The sequence below is a fragment of the Electrophorus electricus genome, chromosome 9 (genome assembly GCF_013358815.1).
Source record: "Electrophorus electricus isolate fEleEle1 chromosome 9, fEleEle1.pri, whole genome shotgun sequence".
NCBI classification, from domain to species: domain Eukaryota; kingdom Metazoa; phylum Chordata; class Actinopteri; order Gymnotiformes; family Gymnotidae; genus Electrophorus; species Electrophorus electricus.
Genome location: NC_049543.1, coordinates 3,836,437 through 3,857,500, shown reverse-complemented (window position 1 = coordinate 3,857,500; position 21,064 = coordinate 3,836,437). Strand labels below are relative to the sequence as shown.

The window sequence follows — 21,064 nt, the reverse complement described above, 5'->3', positions numbered from 1 at the left end:
CGCACAAAAGCTCGGTGGCGAAGTCTAGTCCTTCCCTTAATTACCTGCTATTGTATCGGCCGTCTCATGCCCATCCCCCATCGCAGTGGGGTCCCATTTTAACCAGGCTCCCCATATGCCCTGACTCACTTGTTGGCTCTTACTCTTTGCCACCATCTGGCATATTAGTTCAGCCAAAATGAAAAAAAGAGGGGGGTGGGAGGGAGATAGATAGATAGAGAGAGAGAGAGAGAGAGAGAGAGAGAGAGAGAGAGAGAACCAGACACAATGAGACAGAGGACTAACCCATCTGCTCCCTGCCAGACTCCCAAATCATTACAGCACAAAAGCAACGCTTAACCCAATACACAAAATTGCTTCTTTAACCTGTTTCTGTCCACTACCTTCGCCCCTGGGTAGAGGATGCCCTTCATACTAACCTTGGACTGATTACACACTATCCAAATCTTAAAGGAACGCTTCACTTCACAATGCTAATGTGGCCAACAATGAAGGTAAGCTAGCAGAGGTCAGTTAGTTTTATGCAAATGAGACCATGCTAATAGATTTCCACTTTCAGCGTTTCTGGGTGACATAGCCATTTAACGTTAACCTAGATCAGCTCAAACGTACCACCTTCGCCAGCCCCCACCCGTGGCTCTAAACCAAGTGCCAGTTCTGATGAGCCCTGCAAGGTGACAGGCAGGATGGGGGGAAATGACCCGCTCGGTCTCTTGTCAAAAGACCTTGGTGTGTGGGGGTAGGAGTCCAGTCCTGGGTCCTGATCTCGCACCCTCCCCTGACAAACACACGCCAACGAGCACGCGCAGGGCGGCGGAAATGGCTGACAATCAAACGCCTGTCATTAAAAGCAGAGCAGCGCTGGGGCAAAGATCTTCCCCTGTCTGTCTCTCACAGTATGTACACTCAACACACACACATGCACTCACACCCACCCACCCGCACACGCACATACACAGACATTCATCGATCTGGTTTCTATCCGGCTTGTCATCGCAAAGAACCCTCTACAGTGTTAAACCACAGGGGTGATACTGGAGACAAATACATGATACACTTCAAGACTAGTTGGTGTCAACGCACATGCATTTTTTATTAACCAGATATGTCAAGCTGAGTCAATAAGAATTTCCCATGTAAAATTCTTGTCATCGTGTTATTTTAGCGTAATTGCACAAGTGGAAATTAAACTTCCAAATCCCCCACTCATAAAGAGATAGGGCAATGAAAATTTCTGCTCAGCTTTTGAAATAAGGCAACCCTCCCCCAACCCCCCCACCACCACCACCACCACCAAACACAAAACAAACAAACAAAAAACCCAGACACCATTTGTAAAAGCCGGCAGACATCTAATGGAAGCGGCGACCAGAGAGTAGCCCGACCTCTGCATATTCAGCGTGCCTAATTGCACATCCAGGCAGGGTGGGTTTTTTTTTCCACAAGCCGAGCGAGGACAGCCGAGCTCTATTCCTGGCTGCGTGCTCACAGGGCACCTTTGTGTGGGCGAAGGACATTTCTGTCACGTTGCACTCATTTTCCAACGCACTGCGAGCCCGCCACAACACTCCAGCCAGCCAGCCGAGCTACCCCCCGGAGCAGGGCGCGGACGCTGGTAATCCCTGTAAAAGCTAATCGGGCTAATTCATCAGAGAGGCCGGTTTTGTTGAGAGGGCCGCGGGCCCCAGTGACGTGATTTCATTAGCGAGGGCAGGGAGAAAGGGGCCGTTCCTGGGAGCAGCTGTCACAGGCCGTGCAGGCTGAGGTAAGCCCTATTCTCAGTGAGCCCCGAGCGGTTTCAATTACGCGCTAACCCCTGACCCCCACGCAGCTTGTAACTGAGAGATGTGGAGAGGTGGTGGGATTGACGCCTGAAGCCCCCCGCAACTGAAAAAGACCAGAGACAAGGATGCGACTCAACGTCCTTCCAAATGAGGAGTTTGCTTCACTGTCCGTTAGTTCAGTAAATGGGGTTTCATCTGTACCATGGGAGTGGGGGTCTGTGTGTGTGTGTGTGTGTGTGTGCGCGCGTATCTGACATGGGGGCAGGGGCTTGGCTTTTCTTAACTCCTTTGGAGCGCTTTCTATACACAGCCATCCTTTAGACAGCGGTGTGAGGCCACCTCTTCTGTTCCTCCTTCTGCCCTTTTTTGACCTTCTGTCTTTAGACAATGTGGAGATTGCCAGAAAGAGACAGCTGCACTTCAGGCCTCCAGCCTCAAGCCCTGTTGCTCCTAGTCGTCGCCCCCAACCCCCGCCTCCCCCAGTTGGTCACCCCCTCACCCATGTGTATCAGATGCTTTGAAGGCCTTAATAGCTTTGATATTTGCTCATTTTAAAGGTGTCCCCCTGGCCAAGGATACACGTATCTAATCTTTTCATGCACATAACCCACTGCTGACCACAACAAATGACTATTTGTCCCTGATAAACTACGTTTATCCTATGATCGTAGTTTATCTTATGATAATCTATCATAGCACAACAACATACCTTTTTAAAAAAAAAACTTTTTCAAGGTTGTAGAGCTGCCACGTATCAAAATTCAACCAACTAACCTCTCGCTGTTGGAACAAAGTACATTAGAAGCAGTTGTCCCACATCAGTAAGAAAAACTGATGAAAAGACTGTTAGAAACCTAGTGTGTTAGAAAGCGTAGGCCAAATCTACACACCATGGCCCGTTTTCACCAGCGGAAAGACTATTTGTAGAAACAATACAACGTCGACAGGCATTTCTGTGCTGGAGATTCCTCAGTGTTGTTGAATAAAAAGAAGGCAATCAATTTCAGCTAGCAGCACGCTTACCAAAAGATGCTGATGCTGGCAGTTGGGCTCTGATTCAGTAAGCATGCATTTTCTCCCTAATTACGGTCAAATTACAGGCTCCGGCTGTCGGCGCACCAACCACCCCCTACCTCCTCTCCCAGAATCCTCCACTCTAGCCTTTTTACTGCAATGAAGTTGGCAAGAAGAGAGCAAGAAAAGGCAAAAACATGTATGTTTTGGAAAATTGTAGGCACACGATGTGGTCCACCAAACTGGGTTTCTGGCTACAAACTGAGACCAAATTTCTCTGTGTGCTATGACCATACATGAATCACAACCACAAAATAGATGGCCCTTACCAATGCCATTCTCGGATTTATCTAACATACAATTTTATTGAATGCATTATATAAGATATAGACAAATTTATACACCAATTAATTTGACCAAACTACATACAGTGTTGGTCCTATGGACACATACCTACTGGATTTTACTGAGCAGCACTGTCAATAAGAATTCTCCTTGTATTTTTATTTAATGACTAGCTTTATTAGGTATTGTCCTCAAATGGACCTGAAGATAGCCTATAGATCTAAATGCAGTCTAGTCCAAGATTTAATAAAAATATATAAATAACACCTCAGTACATCATAAATATTTTAAAAGGCCAAAATCTCCCGAAAAGCCTGGCCGCAGCAAGACACTTGATCCACATGTAAGTCAATGAACTCATTGAGTCTAAATGCCACAAAAGGTTAATGGCAGGCTTGCCTTGCTCCGCAGCAGGGTCTGGACACCCCTCATTTCACATGCAGTCGGCTGAACAGTTACAGACGGAACCGACAGCGCACGCAATCCAATCGCCTCACCTTGACAATGCACCATACATTCTAGAGTTCTGTAATGAATTCTGCCACACCAGATTGCCAGACACAATGGAGGCAGGTAGAACAAGAGGGGGGAAACGGAGAGTTTTGGAATCAGCATTTCTAAAAATGAAAGAAGGAGATTGGAGAAGAAAAAAAATGACAGTTTCCTTATTGCCTGTGGCGCTCTGTGTGATACTGTCAGGCTATGAAAAACTCTAGCTATGCTCTGTCAAATTCAAATCGTTACCTGCATATTGAGCTTATAATTATAATAACTAAAGAAGAGGGAAAGTAGCGATATGATAGGAAATAATGTGGGTATTCCTCCATGCATGCAGCGGTGGACACTCACCCTTTTTCTGGGGGGTCCCCTGTCTTCCTCCTTTGCTGCCTTGCTGCTCTTGCTATGCTTGGATACTTTCTGCTGCTCCCCAGGCTGTTTGATGGTAATACGGATCTCAGGTGGGCAGATGTAGTTCTCCAGGCTCTTGGGTGGCTTCTTGGCTCGCTTGGTGGTCTGGATCTTCAGTTTCAGGCTGCCTTCCGAGAAGCTGGCCTCCTTGATGGAGAACTCCTGTTCCTCCAGTCCATCCCCCTGTACCCACCGTTCACTGTCGGCATTGGAGGCAGCGTCCACGTCCTTCCCCAGGCCGAGGTCTTCGTCCTCCTCGTTCTCCTGCTCCCTGGCCAGGAGACCCACCTCGGTAAGGTCAGCCCTGTTGATGGTGGTTACAGTGGAGAAGAACTCCTCCTTTCCCCTGGGCTGTGCCAAGCGAGTTGGGTCCCTCTGCTCCATCTACCGTCCTGAGGCTCGGCTCGTGAAGCAGGAACCAAGAGTGAGAAGAGATGACGAGGGCGACGCTGGTCACAGTGGATCGTGTTCAGTCGGAGAGGGATGTGATGGCTCTTGACTCTATTGCTCCCTGAATCGTATGAACCTCACAAAGGTACTGATTTCCTGGTGTGAAACTGTAATGGAGGAAAAAATACAAGTGAGCTATTTAAATAGGCCTTTTCTCAGACATACCTGTTACTGAGAATATTACCACTATTAATGTCCTACACTGGACTCCATTCTAGAACATCGGAAAAAACCGAGCTTTGTTAAGTGCGACCGTAAAAATGTAATACAGATATTCTCACTTTATTACATTAACCCAGCAACATCAGTCAGTATAATTACACAGATGTTATTACATTTAACTACACATTCAACAGAACACAAGGTCCAACCATACACTTCTGACCAGAAGAACTAGAAGAGGCACACCATTAACTCTGGGGGAACTCTCAGATGCCATAATTGCATTGCCAACCAACTCGATTGCTCTGGCGGTCAGCTGAGTGAGCCCAGACCTGGTGTGAAAGTGAACAAATGAGACCTCCAGCCCAGTGATAAACACTTCTCAGACATCAGACAGACCACAACCTGCACAGTCAGACATCTAGAAAAGCCCAATTAGGCTTGAACACAACACATTCACTGACAGCTGCTTAGCATCAAAAGCAAAGCATAAATAAGCTCAGCTGAGGTTCTTTGGTCCAATTATAACTGGAGTGATTGGAAGGCGATGAAGATGTAGGACTGCTGATAGAAAACACTGGATACACTGAGGGGAAGGTGGACTCCTGATATAGACTTACCTGAGTGCTGTGTGGGAACATGTAAATTGTCAATATAAAGCCATTGAGAGAGGAGACAGTATTGGTTTAATATGTTTCACTACACTAGTTTGTTTTAGTCTTCTGCTATTTTAGCCAAGCCGGCATTTCTTATGTGAAAAGCGCCATTTCTGAATAAACTTTTTTGTTGTGAACTGCTGCATTTTGCAGTCTGGAAAAACATTACCTAGATTTTATTTAAATCTATGTACATCAGAGTGTGGCTATTGTTAAGTATATTCATTTGCATATGGGTGTTATCAACAGTTAAAATTTGTCCAGTGACTCACACCATGCAAATGTAAATGGAAAACTCCCACAACAGATTCTAAAATATCTCCTGCCCTTTTTGGTCCTGCTTATTTGGTGCTAAAACAGCATATGTGTCACCTGGTCCTCCTTCGTTCTGTCTGTAATGTTTGGGTCAAGTTACATTAACGCTATGAAAAGCCAAAATGACATCTTGAAATGACATCTTCTGAGTCAAACAAGCAATGAACTCCATGATGGCTCCATTAGTCACCGCAAACGTCGCAAGAACTGCTCCGGCATCTAGTCTGATATCGCCGTCTCCCAACACTCGTGCGAAGTGCTCTCAGGTAACTCCCTGAGCTGCGGCTGTTGTGTCAGCATTGGCGTGTATCGAGTGAGTGCAGGGAGGTTTACTTCTCACATTGGCAAGGCTCGGTCTCTCATCCTGCTCAACTACTGTTGGCCAGCTCTCAGACAACTCTCAGTGTCATTTTCCCTTTCGGCTGCCTGACAGCTGACAGATGAGGGTCCTTTGAGAACAACGGCCATTGCCTGAATGCCTGGACCTGCCCCAGACTAAACACCTTCATGGATCCATCATGTGGTGACAGTCACGATGGCATAACGTTCATTCCACTCCATGCGGATTCAAACACAGCCATTCATAAATCCTTAGTGAAACTGGTTTCGTTTATGCCGTGACGCATCATTAGAAGTCTATGACTCTGGAGGGTTTCCTGTGGCGGTTTAGGTGTTCAGACAGACTTGGACATTATGGAGGCATTTAGGTGCTCAGAGACCTCCATGTAAAGCTCTTCAGGGAAAGAAAAAAGACCTAGTGACAGTGTGACTGGTTGGAGGCATTCGACTTGCCCGAGGTATGTTCAGATTTGCAAAAAGTGTAAACCTACTACCCATGAATCAGACCAGTGGCAAACGACCAGTCTTCCAGAAATGTGCTGTAGCTCACTATTCATTCATAGCCATATCCCTTCTGTATAATCACAATCAAAATGACCCTCAGACTCCTCCTCTAGCAGGCTGGAATATCAATCGAATCCAAGCACAAAGTTTATGTAACAATAACCTCTGTGTAGCCTATCAGGTCAGCCAACTGCAAGCTAATTGTGTAAGACTGCAGTCCTCTCATAAATAGGTTTATTATTTTCACAAATATGCTCGAGGCGAGTCCCGGGTTTGCCTGCTGAAGTGCATGAAAGAGTTTTGTGTCGACAGTGTGGCCACGGCTGCCTCTGGAGGGAACAGATCCAGTCATTTGTCCTCCAGGGTCTTTATGTGTTGATCTACTCTGGCCTCTTTCTGAGCACATCTCAATTAGGATGATCACAGCTTTGCATAGCGAATGATCTGAATGTACATTCATACTGCACCACGCACAAATTCTGCCCTCAATTGGCACGATCGTGATGTAACGGCCTTACTATGCAGTGCATGCTTTGTGCTTTAGAAGGTTACAAGAAACACGGAGGATCTTAACAAGCATGGATAAGAACATAGAAAGGCATTTCAACAGCATTTCACCATGTGAAAAACACAAAAATAGCACAAAATTACATATAAAGTCCTTGCTCCTTGCTCCTGTGATGTCTACATGAAGCTCTGGAGAGTACTTGATAATTACTTCACGCATTTTGTAAACAGTAGTTGTATAATGCAGTAGAAGAAAGTGAGAATTGGGCTGATTAAGTAAGTAGACTAACAGTGTTCTTTCCTCCCTAGGCTTGGGTGTCACACATACTGTGAGTGTGAAAAGATTCCACCCCATAACACAGCCCCTTTTAAGGCAATGAACTGAGCTCAGTGATACACTGAAACTGGTTTGCACAATACTCCAGCCAAACATACACATGTTCACACTTCACACCAGTGCAATGAAAGGGAAAGGATGCAAGAGAGAAGGAAACACACTGGGAAACTTTTGATGTACAGCACAAAAGGAACCTGTCTCCAGGCTTAAGGCCAACGTTTAAACTTCCTGAATCGGCTTTGCTATTGCTCGATGCTCTGAAGATACAAAGACCGCCGAGTAGCAGAAAACGTTTCAGCCATGAAACTTTGTTTATGAAGATGGATGGCTATTAGCTGATTATGGAGAAGAAAAAAGTATTCACCGTATAAAACAGAACCAGAAGCTCCCTTACAACCACCAAGTCCCAGTTTGACTCAGTACTCATCTCCTTCTATTCAGAGAATCAATGAGACGACAGTGGGATGATTGTCAAATACAAACCCAACGGCATATTCAGAAGCTCTTAGATGAGCACTAGATAAGAACTTTCTGGAAGGAGTCTGCCAAGAGAATAGCCAGCTCACCCCCTGGGTCAAAGAGGAAGTGACTGTATCTCCCCTCAGGCACAATCTGACTGGAGTGGCACAGTTGACAGCTCTCTCAGAGAAGCCAAACCAATGTCTGGAAATCCTCCATTAAATGCTCAGTTCATCCCTCTAGCCACAGTTGTTCAAGGCAAACCTCACTGACCATAAAGCTAGTGCATTACAGATGCAAAACTGTAGGTCAGACCAGCTAAATACAGTACACAATGCATCAGAGGTTGAAAGGAAACATAATACATGGCTGTTTGCATGAATGGATGACGTTAGATGGTTCAAGCATGTCTACCAAATATCTTGATTATATTCCATCATCCCTGCAGCTAGGATCTGACAGGGGCAGTATGCCAGACAAGGATAGGGTCATGACCTAGAATCCAGTCTGAGAGATCTTTTTATGGTGCGCAAGTGTATTGCAACAAAAAAATGCTGAAAATTAATGAACAGAAATGCTTGTCTAAGCTAATTCAGGCAAAAAAATTAACAGGCTTAAGATTTCACAAGTCATAATCCATTTAATCAAAGCTGATCAGAAGAGTGCCTTCATAAACAACTGGTCTTTATGACAAATTCAGTTTAATCTGTCAGCCTCAGTCATTCCACCTCCCTTTGTAGAATAAACTATGATGCTGAAATTCCATCTTAAAATGAAACAAACAAACAAATAAATCAACATTAAACAATTCACAGTTGTCTCAGTGCCGTAATGAAACGTCTGCAAGGTAGTGGTTAAGATGTAATAACACCTTCGCACAATCAATGCACCTGCATGGCATAACTGTCTAGTTATCATGTAACAAATCCAGTAGTGCAAAACAATCTATATACCATGCAACACATAAACACTGTAATGCAATTCTTTTTGTTTTGACTTTTAATGTTGTGTTAGTAAAATGTCATTTGTTGACCAAAGAACTATTATTCCTTCATATCTAGATTTCCTTTTGCATGCTAACTAATGCAAGTTGTCAAGCTTGATTTTTTATCTGAGCAGAGACAGGAATTTTAACCGCAGTAAGGAAAAACAAAATGGCTGAAGTTAAAAAAAAAACAAAAAAAAACGAGATTGTCCTGTCCTCCATCCTCTCTCTGCCAAAAGGTGTTCCAGCTCTGACACTCTGTTTGGAGAGGCTGCCAAAAATGAGATTTGTCCTTGGATACCCCCCCCCCCCCCCCTCTTTCTTTGTCTCCTGTCAGGATTTGGCTGTCCTCCAGCAAAACTGGCCCCAGCCAGGAACAGAGGGAGATCTATTCACACACATAAACATCACTTTGGATTTGTGCACTGGTCAAATGGTGCTGTGTTCTTTCTGTGGAAATCAAATAAGCCATATGTGAGAGTAATATGTTTTTTTTTGGAATTCTAGGAATACACGTATTTGTTCTGATTAATTGTGACTACTTGAGGTTTAAGTGAATGAGCTCTGCAAAATAATGGTATGCTCAAAACAGCTCCAACACTGTCTATGCCAAATTATGAGAGTACAGTCAATACATGGATGGTCCAAACAGTGAACAAAACAGAAATATGAGGGTGGCCATCACTGTCACTAATGTCCTCCATGTTGTCCCACTGCTGGTAAACCTAATGAAACTCAAAAAGTCTGGTTGCCATGGCAACTAAAATTATGGGAAACAATGTAAGTCATTTTCATGCATGCCTCAGTCTTGCCCCAGGCCAATACATAGCATTAGTCCCCATTTCCAAGAGTATGGCAACCACAGCTTATAAAACTTCAGTTAGTTCACCTGAATGTATCATCCAAACAGGACTTCTCACTATTCCGATGCAATCTGTGTGACAGGTGCTTCATAAGTGCTCTCTGTGTGATTACCCAATTAGGTTTCTGATCAATAGTGAACTTTGGAACTTACAGAATGAAGGCAAGGTGAAATTTGAAGTAGATTTTCATTTAATCTTTTAACTTCCTATATGCACATCTTAATGATTCACTCTGTCGTCTGTTTTAATGACATTTTAATGCAATGTATGAAGGCTTCAGGCCAGCATACAGCACTAGTTTCTTTTTCCAGATATATTATGAACCATACATTATGAAGCTTGTGTAAGTTCTTCCGAGTAAATCTTCCAATCACAGCTTGTCATCACCCAATGCACTTGATGAAAACAACAAAGTGCAATTTGAAACAGCTTTACTTTCCAAGTTTCATATAGGACTGTACCCAACTCTCCCCAAGTACAGTCCTACATGTTTTCTGCTTTAATAACAAAACTGTCACCATCTAAGTTCATTAATAAATGTGTAAACCGATATATACTTGCAATATTTGTATATGTGTTTATTACACTTTTCACTTCTCAATTTTACTGGTTCAGGTGACTATCACCTATTGCCTCCTTTGTAAACAAGTTACAACAGTTACTTACTGCTGTTATACCATGTTATAGATGCAATGATATTAGAAATGACCACAGATCATTACGCAGTCCAACTGGCACATATCTACAGGTTATCTATTATAAGGACTCGAGTTTTCCTACAGCCTTTGTAATACCGACAGTTATAGTTACAAGTTCTGCCTTCTGTTACTGGAATAGATCAGAGGTGCCATGGACATCTAAACTTCCTGATTTGCATCTCCTTTTAGCCTACAGCTCTTGTGTCAAGCTGTACTTCCTTGAAAAATCAGATGCTACTCATATTAGAGTACAAAACCCATGGCCCAAAGGCCAGAAGCAGAGAAAATTGACCCAAACCATCACCTGACTGTCTCCACCTCTTTAAAAGACAGAACGAGTGAGACAGAACGAGTGAGACAGAACGAGTGAGATTTTAACCAGTCATAAAAATAAAAAAAACATGGTGATATGCAAATGCAAAGAGATATAAAACGCAGGTTTATAGTTATAATGTATTAGTCCTTTTCAGTATGTTCTACATGATAACCCTCTCCCCACTTTCGAGCAATGGGTTGCTATCCTACGTCTAAGGAATCAATAGGCTTCCTGACACAAGCCTTGACGCTTTATCAAGATAATGACCGAATACTACCGATTAGCTTGTCGGAAGTTATCCACAAATATCCCACGCAATTTCTCAACATTTCAAACTAAACGAACATTACCCCACTATTCGTGGATGCGAATGACATGGAAATTAGCCTACACGGTGGTTTATAGTGGAAATTATTTGGTTTCGTATTTGCGCGAATAGATGGGCGACTGCACGCCTACCCGCATCGGCGGGAAACTGCTCCGACACGTAATGAGCCTGACAGTAAATCACGAAGGTTAATGTCGGGTATTCGTCTGTATACAGCCTTAAAAGCACTGCAGCCCAATAGTGCGAATGATACGGGTCTCTAGGAACTAGGGGTGAAAGCAACCCCCTGCATGCTGGAAAGTAGTAGCCCATGTGTCCCACCGCTCCAGCCTGCAGAGTTAACCCCAAACCAGAACACCCATGCCCAGGGAAATAAGACTCTTCCTCCAAGTGAGAAGAGCAGTTGGCGGTTTTCAGGTGTTCGACCAAAAATATTACAAGCCGTGTTCTTGCATGAAAAGGTTAAATATCAACGTCAGTAAGATCAAAATAAATTTGCAGACCTAACGCATTTACATTAAAAACACTGCTATATGGTAACTTACCCATTTCCGAAACTGTTGGTCACGAGGTTAAAAGCAAATCCATCCAGTGACATTAATATTATCACTACCGGGACTGATGACAACTTTGCAATCCGTCAAATTGAACAATGCATTAAAAACGGCGTTATCGGTGTAAAATGGCGTCAACCGAAATCTCTGATGAGATTTTTTTTTAAAAAGGAAAAAAGGAGGATCGATGTCCGATCGATAATAGCATACAAAATCGAAAGGTGGATGCGTATTTGCACTATGGCTCACTGCAGGAAATACAGATTTACCCAGAAACTGCACGAACTGTGGGCTTTGCTCAAATGTATCAGGCTGAGCTGCAGAAAACCCCGCCGTCTCGCTGGTCACAGACCTGCATTGCTTCTCTCTCAAATCAGAGACTTGGGGGTGGATCGAGCCTTTCCACTGCGGAGAAAGCAAACGTTACGTTAGTATCCTTAATATCCAAAGTCCCACTTGGATAACAACAGGCCTGAGCAGGCTTGCACAAATATCCAGGAAAAATCTGTTCGGGTATCTCCTTTGGTTGAGGTCAGTCGGACTCAGTACGGCGTCTCACTCTTTCTGACTCCGTGTCTGTCGAGCCCCGCAGCAGTTTTTGATAATGATCGTACAGAAACACGCACTGGATTCACGCACAAGCCCCGACGCGGACTGTTCAGTGTCGCCTCTGCCTGTCAGCTCTAGCGCACAACACGGCACAACACGGCTACGCAGCTTCGCGGCGCGGACGTCATTCCTAATTCCAAAGCTGCGGTTTCACTTGTTTTCTATCACGAATTAAACAACCCTGTTATGTTTTCAGTTCAGTCTTTCAGTACTGACGCTGACTCTGATAAACTGAAACTGATCCCAACTGATGCAATCTAATAAGTGGCAGTACTAGATTATACAGCTCCTCCTCCTTGTGGAGAACGATAGAATAACTATTTTTAACTTTAAAAGCTTTAAAAAAAACAATCATTTTTTAATTATCATGTTTTATAGCATACAAAAATAATGGGTTAACGTGCCCTAATATATATTCAGTAACTCAGTAACTGTTATTATTGTTACACTTAAAGTGCCTCAATAGTCACTTTAATTCTGAGTGTGAAACGAGAGAACACCACATAAACATTGAGATTGACAACCCTTATAATAATAATAATAATATAATTATAATGTTTTCCTTTCCATAAGGAGGCTAGAGCATAACATTTAATGGCTTCTTACTTCATTATTTTCATTTCTGGCATGGTGCCTGTATAACAGTGTTGGTAAGGGTGCCAGGGATGTGTGTAATACAACACACAGCCATAAACCATTCTGAACTGATACAAGAACAGTTTCCCCATTTTAAATCCACATCTTAGTCACTGCAAGTGAATTTCAAAAATTGTTCTAAGATCTGCACAAAAGTGCCAACCTTCACGCTTCCTCCAAGAGCTTGGGTTATGCTGGGAACCAGCAAACAGAAAGTGGAATCCATGCACGCAAAGGTGATATCTGATGATGCAATATGGGATTATGCAAAAGTACCTGAAGGCACAAAATAATTTTTCTTATTATATGTATTTTAATACAAATATTTTTGAAACGATATTACAAATACAAACGGTGTGTGTTTGTGTGTGTTTTAATGATTTGGTGATCTTTGAAAGAAATATGCTATTCTTAATCATAATTATGGTGTCTTATATAAAAAAGATACATAAAAAGCATTCTTTCAAGGGTTATTAATTTTGTAAAACCAGTTCAGAAAAAAGATTGTGCCTGTGAAGTTAATCCAATGTAGAAACAAATCTAATTTAAAACACTTAACAAGAGTAACAGAGGTTCAAACTAAAAGAATTGATGCCAACTGGCTAATTAATTTTCCTCAACCCTCTGTTTTATCTCAGTCTACACCATTCACCTCTCTCACCCTGAAGACTACTTGTGAGCTTATAACTGAACCTGTATTGATTGGGAAGGTTTTGTAATGATACACCAAGACCTCTTCAATATAGAGGTCAGCTGCTGTTCCCTTGACAGCCAATCAATGTGTTGACTGCGTTAGTAAATAATTCTCATAGGTCAGCCCAGAAAATTACTCAGACTGGCAACAATGCAAAGAGGTCCAACGATTTTCCTCCACTAATGTTGCCATGGATACCACATGCAAGGAGTTCAGAGACTCTGGTAGTCTACACATAGTATACATTTTGAATTTTATGAACCCAGAGAACCATGTCAGTTTCAGCCCATGGTTTGCAGAATAAATGTACTCTCACTTTTCTTCTCTCACTACATTACAGCATAAAGGTTAAGCTTGAACATGGATGTCAGCTTTGAGATCTGTAATGGGACTGAGATTGTCTCATTGTTACAGTCCTTATTTTGATGTGTGGCTAAGCTATGACCTTAGTGCAACCAAGATGTGCATACATATATTTCTATACAATAACTGTCAAGATCTTTGTTAAATGTATTAGGTTGATTGAGTTTAATATTATGTTACATTTGGAAATTATCTCTAATAACTCTCAGTAAGCAATGCACAACCCTTTTGTTCACCAAAGAGTTCCAAGCCACAAGTAAAATTCTATAAGTCTTTTCTACGGTACTTAGTAAGTTAAGGTGTGAATCAATTTACACAACCCCACTTTCAGAGAATAATTATAACATTATGTCATTCATCCACATATTAATTGATTTAAGCAAAGTCATTTTGAAATGACTGTGGAGTCTAAAATAACACAGCTGTTCATCAGAAGTCATCTTTAAAAGTGATTGTATTTTGCGTGAAGCCCCTGTTCGCTCACTACTCATTCACCCAAATGAGTGTGCAGACCTGAGTTTGCTGATTTAGATTCTCAGATTTAGTCAACATCTACCCACATACAGCCAGACATAATAGTTGTGGAATAAATCATCGTGAGCTCCTCAGGGAGCAAAATGACTAAAACACTTAATGCATGTGGACTGTTCGTGTCTTGTACCGGAGTGCATTTTCTGATTCTGAAAACGTTGCATTAAAGATTATGCATCCTTCTTCAAATTGATCTGGTAAGGAAAGCTGGCAGAATGGATATTCATTTAATATCCAAATTCATTTAGCATCCACATCTGATTTATGAAATTAGCAAAGGCACATGTGTAATCATGCAAATAGATTTTTGTCCTTCCTGTAACTGGAAAGTTGAACCTATCTTTAATTTTGCAGGCATGAAGAACGAGATGCATCAACAAATACAAGTATGCAATATTGGAGAATATGGAAGAAAATGTATATTTGTTTGCTTGGGGATTCAAATATAGTTATGATTCCTCACAAGACCTGTTCCAATGCACAGTTTTCATTCATCTGATGTATTAAAGCGTAATATCTTATATATATATATATATATATATATATATATATATATATATATATATATATATATATATATATATATATATATATATATATATATATATATATATATATAAACTTTATATAAAAACTATATATCTTGTATAGAAATAATTGATCACTTAGGTTATCCAATCTATTATAATTAGGCAATTTCAAATCACATTTGTGTCTTGAAACCACCTAGAAAAAAAATCATTTTGTAATTTGAGGACTCTGGGCCCAACAGCAGTTAGGGAAATTTATCTGATGGGGTTAGTGCACCAAACCACAAATGTGTTTATCAAAGTCAAAGGAAGTGGGCGTTGTCAAAAGAAAAGAGCCTAAGTCAACCACTTCCTGTTAAGATGGGAAACTTCTGATGGTGTTATATAGCATACAGTAAACAAGTCAAACAAAAAGTTATTGAAAAGGAAATGGGTTTTGAGAATTATCTTGCTTAGTAACAGTTGAATAAAGAAATAACATTTGAAAGTTTAAGGTATAGAAATGTAATAAGTATATCTTGAAGCAATGCACAAATATGTGAGATATTGGAAATTATTGTCAGGAATAACTTTCAAGTCTTTTTATGCCCTTTTTGAGTATCAATTACAAAATAGCAATTTGCAATGAATTTCACACTAGCAGAATTAAAAAAGATGTGACATAAACTGTGAACTAAAATGCCCTTCCTGTTTCTAACACTCCCTTTGTTAATTGGCCTTATGTATTGGCCTTATGTAAATACTCACACTATGCAGAATGGCATTTTATTCATCTTGACCCTGATTGTGTTAGATACCATTTCGGATGGAAAACTAACGTTTGACTTTAAGTATATGGTCTTAGGCATCTCGGACACAGCTCATCTGGATATGCACTCTTCATTTATCTGTGGATACATACAACTCTCCCACATACATGAGGTTGACACAGCCATTATTACAGCTCATTTTTAAGAAGAAAATTTCGAGTATGTAATGCACAAGGGCAGTGGGAAGTGTATTGCTGTTGAAGAACAAAATGATGTATTGCTTAGCTTTTGCTGATCACACCGAAGAATTTTTTTGCAAGGTTACACCAACACTGCATATTTCTGTTCACAAGCAAGTGAAACATGACACTGTTGTAGAGTACACAGAATAGCGTTTGGTTGTTAGTTTTATGTTTATTATTAAAGCGACACTGAATTATTTTCTAATGAAATTATAGGCTATGGATGTGAGCCGTAGGATACCTTTAAATTAGACAATAGTGACCTCTGCAGGAAGGAGGCGTATACATAGGAACAGAAACAGAAACAATACTTTTATGTTGACCTATAAATCGATGAAATAACTGAATAAAAATATCAGCCGACAAAATGCATGGGTCATTTTCAGTATAGAGGATTTCGTGCAGATGTGAGCAGATAAATATTAAATCATTACTTCTTACAAGAACTGCGTCTCTCAAACGTCCCCAGGGACTTTTGTTTCACCCGGAAGTATTTAGTGTACTTTAACTCAGTGGCAGATTCCTGTTCACAAAGAACAATTTGAAACTGAAAACATGGCTTTCGACGTGAAGTCCAGAGCAAAACGATACGAAAAGCTGGACTTTCTTGGAGAGGGTCAGGTACTGACATCATTAGAGCAACGTGTTTTGGAGTGGTTCCCGTGCATATAATCCGTAAAGTTGAATGAGCTTTGTTAGCTTTGCGACGTAGCTAGCTAGTCGCCACTTGACATATACGCCGAAGTTTGGTTACAATGTAAATGTATGCTTAATTTTTGTTTTCTATCTCCAGGTAAACATTCCTCTTGCAATTAATGTTGTACTATGATTTTTACAGTTTGCAACAGTTTACAAGGCGAGAGACAAAACAACAAATACTATTGTTGCGATTAAAAAGGTAAGGATATTAACAATAAGGTGTTCCTTTCTCTATGGTTATAGTCAAATGTATTTCCAGCTCGTCTGCTCCAAGGAAGCACACATTCAATCGTACTGATATATACTTCGCTCTAGATAAGAACCTCTGCCATAATGCCATAAATGTAAATATTGTTGCTACATAACATGCATCTTGTATGTAATCCCTAGCCTTAAAAGAGATCTTAATATATTTATTTAGTGTAACCTGCTTCAGCTTGCAAATGCATTTGTAAATTACTATTTTTTGTTTTTCATTGCGAACAGATTAAAGTTGGGCACAGAACAGAGGCAAAAGATGGTATGTGTGCACACAGGCCTAAATTATTTGTTTGATGTATTGCTGTGTTTTATCTGGCATCATATTCTAATTATTTTTTTTTTTTTTCAGGTATCAACAGAACAGCACTCAGAGAGATCAAACTGTTACAAGAGCTTAGTCACCCAAACATTATTGGAGTATGTGATTCAAAAGTGCTCTCAAATGATAGGGTCATACTGATGGACAATATACAGAATATAAATTATAGACAAGAGGACTTGAAATGATTGATGATGCATATTAGACTATATGTATCTCATTTTTTGTTTTTAAGGATTATCATCATCTATTTCAATGTTTCAATAGCTCCTTGATGCATTTGGGCACAAATCCAACATCAGCCTTGTGTTTGACTTTATGGAGACAGATCTTGAGGTAAAGAACAAACATGCTGTCCATTGTTTGCATTTACATTACTTATGCACCCAAAAAGTTTTTGTTTGCCAAATCCACAAACCCATATTTCTTTAATTCCTTTAAATCTGGGTTTTGTTCATTTTTATAAATTGCAGCAAGTCATACTATATCTTTAACTATACCACCAAGTTTGCATGATATTACTGGATTGGGTTTGAGGCAAGCGCATGAAGACTTGCTAATGTATTTATGAAATAGATTTTATGTGAGATGTCTTCCATTATTTCCTAGTTACATTAGCCTCGTAGCTCTAGTGAAAAAATAAATAAAGCACTGAACCCAAAACATGTCTTGGTTGATTAGCTACATTTGGGCTAAGTGGGAAATTGTTCCATGTTTTGCTGTCACATGGTGAAGAGTTGAATTTACACATGTTGATTTGGACCTCTTTGCTGGTTCTGATGTGGGTTTGCAGTGAGAAGTGGGAAGATGTGTGGAGCACGTCATTCTTTTTCCACTCGGTGCTTAGGGAATGTTCATGTATGCTTCCTTCCATGAATGTAACCATACTTTTTTTTAAAGCAAAGAAATGGATTTGTATAATTCCATTTTCTTTTAAATGACAAAAATAAGTCGATGTAAATATCAGTTTCCTGTTAGTTTTTACCTAGAAATATGAAAAATGTCATCTAATAATGATCATTGTGTGTTTCAGGTGATTATAAAGGACACTAGTCTCGTACTCACACCAGCCAACATCAAGGCATACATCTTGATGACCCTGCAGGGCTTGGAATATATGCACCATCACTGGATTTTACATAGGGTCAGTATGGAGAAGCACAATTTATAATGAGACATTTTTTCTCCTAATATTCAGTCGCCTTGAGACGCAATAGTTGTTTCACTTTAGGATCCCTCAGTTAAACTGTACACAGGGTTTATAAAAAAGGAACAGATAGCCTTAGCTTTATAATTATTTCTTATGCTCCCTTCCACAGGATTTGAAGCCCAATAATTTACTACTTGATGAAAATGGGGTTCTGAAGCTTGCTGATTTTGGACTGGCTAAAGCCTTTGGAAGCCCTAACAGAGTTTACACACATCAAGTAGTGACCAGGTATGTGCTTATTTTCTTAATTTTTTATTTTTTTTTTAAAGAAAAACATTGATGATGGAATAAAATGACTGGGAAACGCTGTTTCAGATGGTACCGTGCCCCTGAGCTTCTCTTTGGGGCCAGGATGTATGGTATAGGTGTGGACATGTGGGCGGTGGGTTGCATCCTTGCAGAACTCCTCCTCAGAGTAAGTCACGTGACCTTTGCTGCCCCCCCCCCCCCCCCCCCCCCCCCCACACACACACTTTTTTCCTGTACACTAAAATGATCTTTTATGAATTTAAGGTACCATTTCTGGCTGGAGATTCTGACCTGGATCAGTTAACAAAGATATTTGAAACTTTGGGGACTCCAACAGAAGACACTTGGCCTGTGAGTACGTTCTGTGTTATTCTGCATCATATAGTCTTTGATCTGGTGTGGGAGATCCTACTTTTGACATGACAGTTTTCTCTTTGAAATAGATTTAAATAATAAAAGTCTAATGCAAACATTTTCTTTGATTGTGTGTATTTTTCCCAGGGGATGACCAGTCTCCCAGACTATGTCTCATTTAAGCTGTTTCCGGGCACTCCTCTGGAGCACATTTTCAGTGCAGCTAGTGATGATCTCTTGGAGCTCCTACAGGGCCTGTTCACCTTCAACCCATGCACCCGAATAACAGCCTCAAAGGTAACAGAGGCATGGAGATGGGCTCCTCCAGGTTATAGCAGAGGATGTCACCAGCCCTTATGGACTTCACACCACATTTCAGTTCATTTCTTTTTCTTCTTTAAATCTTTTTAACCAGATAAGCTAGAGTTGCTAACATACTGAATACCTCACACTCTTGTGTAACCTCTGTATTATACTTGTTTCATAGCATCCAGTTTATCTTGGTGCTCTAGGTTAATCAGTTCCCAGCTAACTGATGTATGCGGGCTAGTTTTCAGGAGGTTTCCAGCCATCACTGTGGGTTGTAATGTGAAAGTGCATCTTTGATGTCTAATTTTCTTAAGTGCTTGTATTATACTTTTGTGCATGTGAAAATTCTAGGCACTGAGGATGCGCTATTTCAGCCAGCGCCCAGCACCTACCCCAGGACATCAGCTCCCCAGACCAAACTCATCTGCTGAAGCTCTGAAAGAGAAAGAAAATATCACCATTGGCATTAAAAGAAAACGTGATGGTATTGAACAAGGTGAGATCAAATACGGTTGCAACACCGCTTTTATTATTTAGATATTTGCTACAATATTTATATATTTTGTTGTCTTGGCATAGAAACCTTTGACCTTAAAATGCTACAGGACATACTTATTGAATAATGGCAGTTTTGACTTGCACTTTGTTGAATCGACATGTAGTAACATGCTATTCAAATCTTGCATTAGTCCCTGAAACATGTGATAAACACTTGTGTGGTGTAAAGTTTGTTTCATTTAATTCCTTAAATCTCATAAATGAGCATACACACTAATTAGTGTCTTTACTATTTATTATATAGGCACCCTGAAGAAAAAGTTAATGTTTTAGGTGAGGAGGAGTGGAGCCTACCATGGAGCCCTATAACCACTAGTGCTGCTGCAGATTTCTGCAAACAAATGCATTGTTCATCTGTTTATTTAGCAACTGGGTGTGAACAGACATATTTATGACAACTCAATTTGTCATTTCTTTGTTATTTTTATATAATGTAAGTAATTAAATTATAATGAGGTTTAAAAAAAAGCTTTCTCCTGTGCATTGTGGCTGATGCGTTTCAGCAAATTACAGTTAGTTATTTGCATGTTCTTAACCTTTTTTTGAGACAGTCTTGTATCATATAAACTGCTGCTCCTTTATTTCACTGGTTTCATTTATCTGCTCTGGTTTCTAGGTTGCTAGGCAACCACAATTTGGGCCCAAAACTACACAGGGATATATGAGCAGAGTTCAGCAGCCATTTGCACATTTCACAGAATTTATGGTTTACAAAATCCTTTTTATAGCTTTCTCTGGACTTATAGTTTAGGACATATTCAGTATCTCCAGTTTTTGCATACTTTCGGTATTAACCTTGTTAATTTCATAATCTTGAACATTTTGTGAAGTATATGACAAGGTCATTCTCTAATGAAAGCCAGCATTTGGATCTTTGGATCACACTCCTTGTTTGAGGATAATCCAGTTAAAGTGATATTTCTTTAAAACAAACAAAAAAGTGTGTGTGTGTGGGGGGGGGGGGGGGGGGGGGGGGGGGGGTGTGAATTCAGGTCACATTAGCTGTGCATCTGGTTCATGTAAATGTTTCTACACTGAATCATCCACTTGGCACTGGTATCCTGAGGGAGGTGCTGTTGTGATAGAACCGGGCACCACCTCCTCTGCCAGCTTACTGCACCACCTTCTGTTGTGGAGGGTGCCAGAAAAGTATGCTTGGCCTTCTGTCATGGAGACGGGGAGTGGGTGAAGTTATTAAGAACACAAGAGATGGAATGGGTTGGTGG

General features: G+C 40.8%; 2 protein-coding genes across 2 annotated transcripts in view; one reads left to right on the top strand and one right to left on the bottom strand.

Annotated features, from left to right (window-relative positions):
* setbp1 (SET binding protein 1) overlaps nucleotides 1-12,332 on the bottom strand; it is a 40,659-nt gene extending 28,327 nt beyond the window's left edge. Inside the window, exons 1-2 of the mRNA XM_027006221.2 lie at nucleotides 11,517-12,332; nucleotides 3,993-4,609 (exon numbers count right to left, since the gene is read on the bottom strand). Of these exons, the coding sequence (XP_026862022.2) occupies nucleotides 3,993-4,436 (444 nt within the window). The 5' untranslated portion in view covers nucleotides 4,437-4,609; nucleotides 11,517-12,332. The remainder of the gene's footprint in view (nucleotides 1-3,992; nucleotides 4,610-11,516) is intronic.
* A 4,045-nt stretch (nucleotides 12,333-16,377) lies between these two features.
* cdk7 (cyclin-dependent kinase 7) lies at nucleotides 16,378-20,734 on the top strand. The gene is made up of 12 exons (XM_027006249.2): nucleotides 16,378-16,500; nucleotides 16,718-16,777; nucleotides 17,065-17,098; nucleotides 17,189-17,256; nucleotides 17,426-17,494; nucleotides 18,192-18,302; nucleotides 18,478-18,596; nucleotides 18,684-18,783; nucleotides 18,882-18,968; nucleotides 19,119-19,268; nucleotides 19,632-19,776; nucleotides 20,083-20,734. The coding sequence occupies exons 1-12, from the start codon at nucleotides 16,435-16,437 to the stop codon at nucleotides 20,109-20,111; spliced, it is 1,038 nt and encodes a 345-aa protein (XP_026862050.1). The 5' UTR covers nucleotides 16,378-16,434; the 3' UTR covers nucleotides 20,112-20,734.
* The last annotated feature ends 330 nt before the right edge of the window (nucleotides 20,735-21,064 follow it).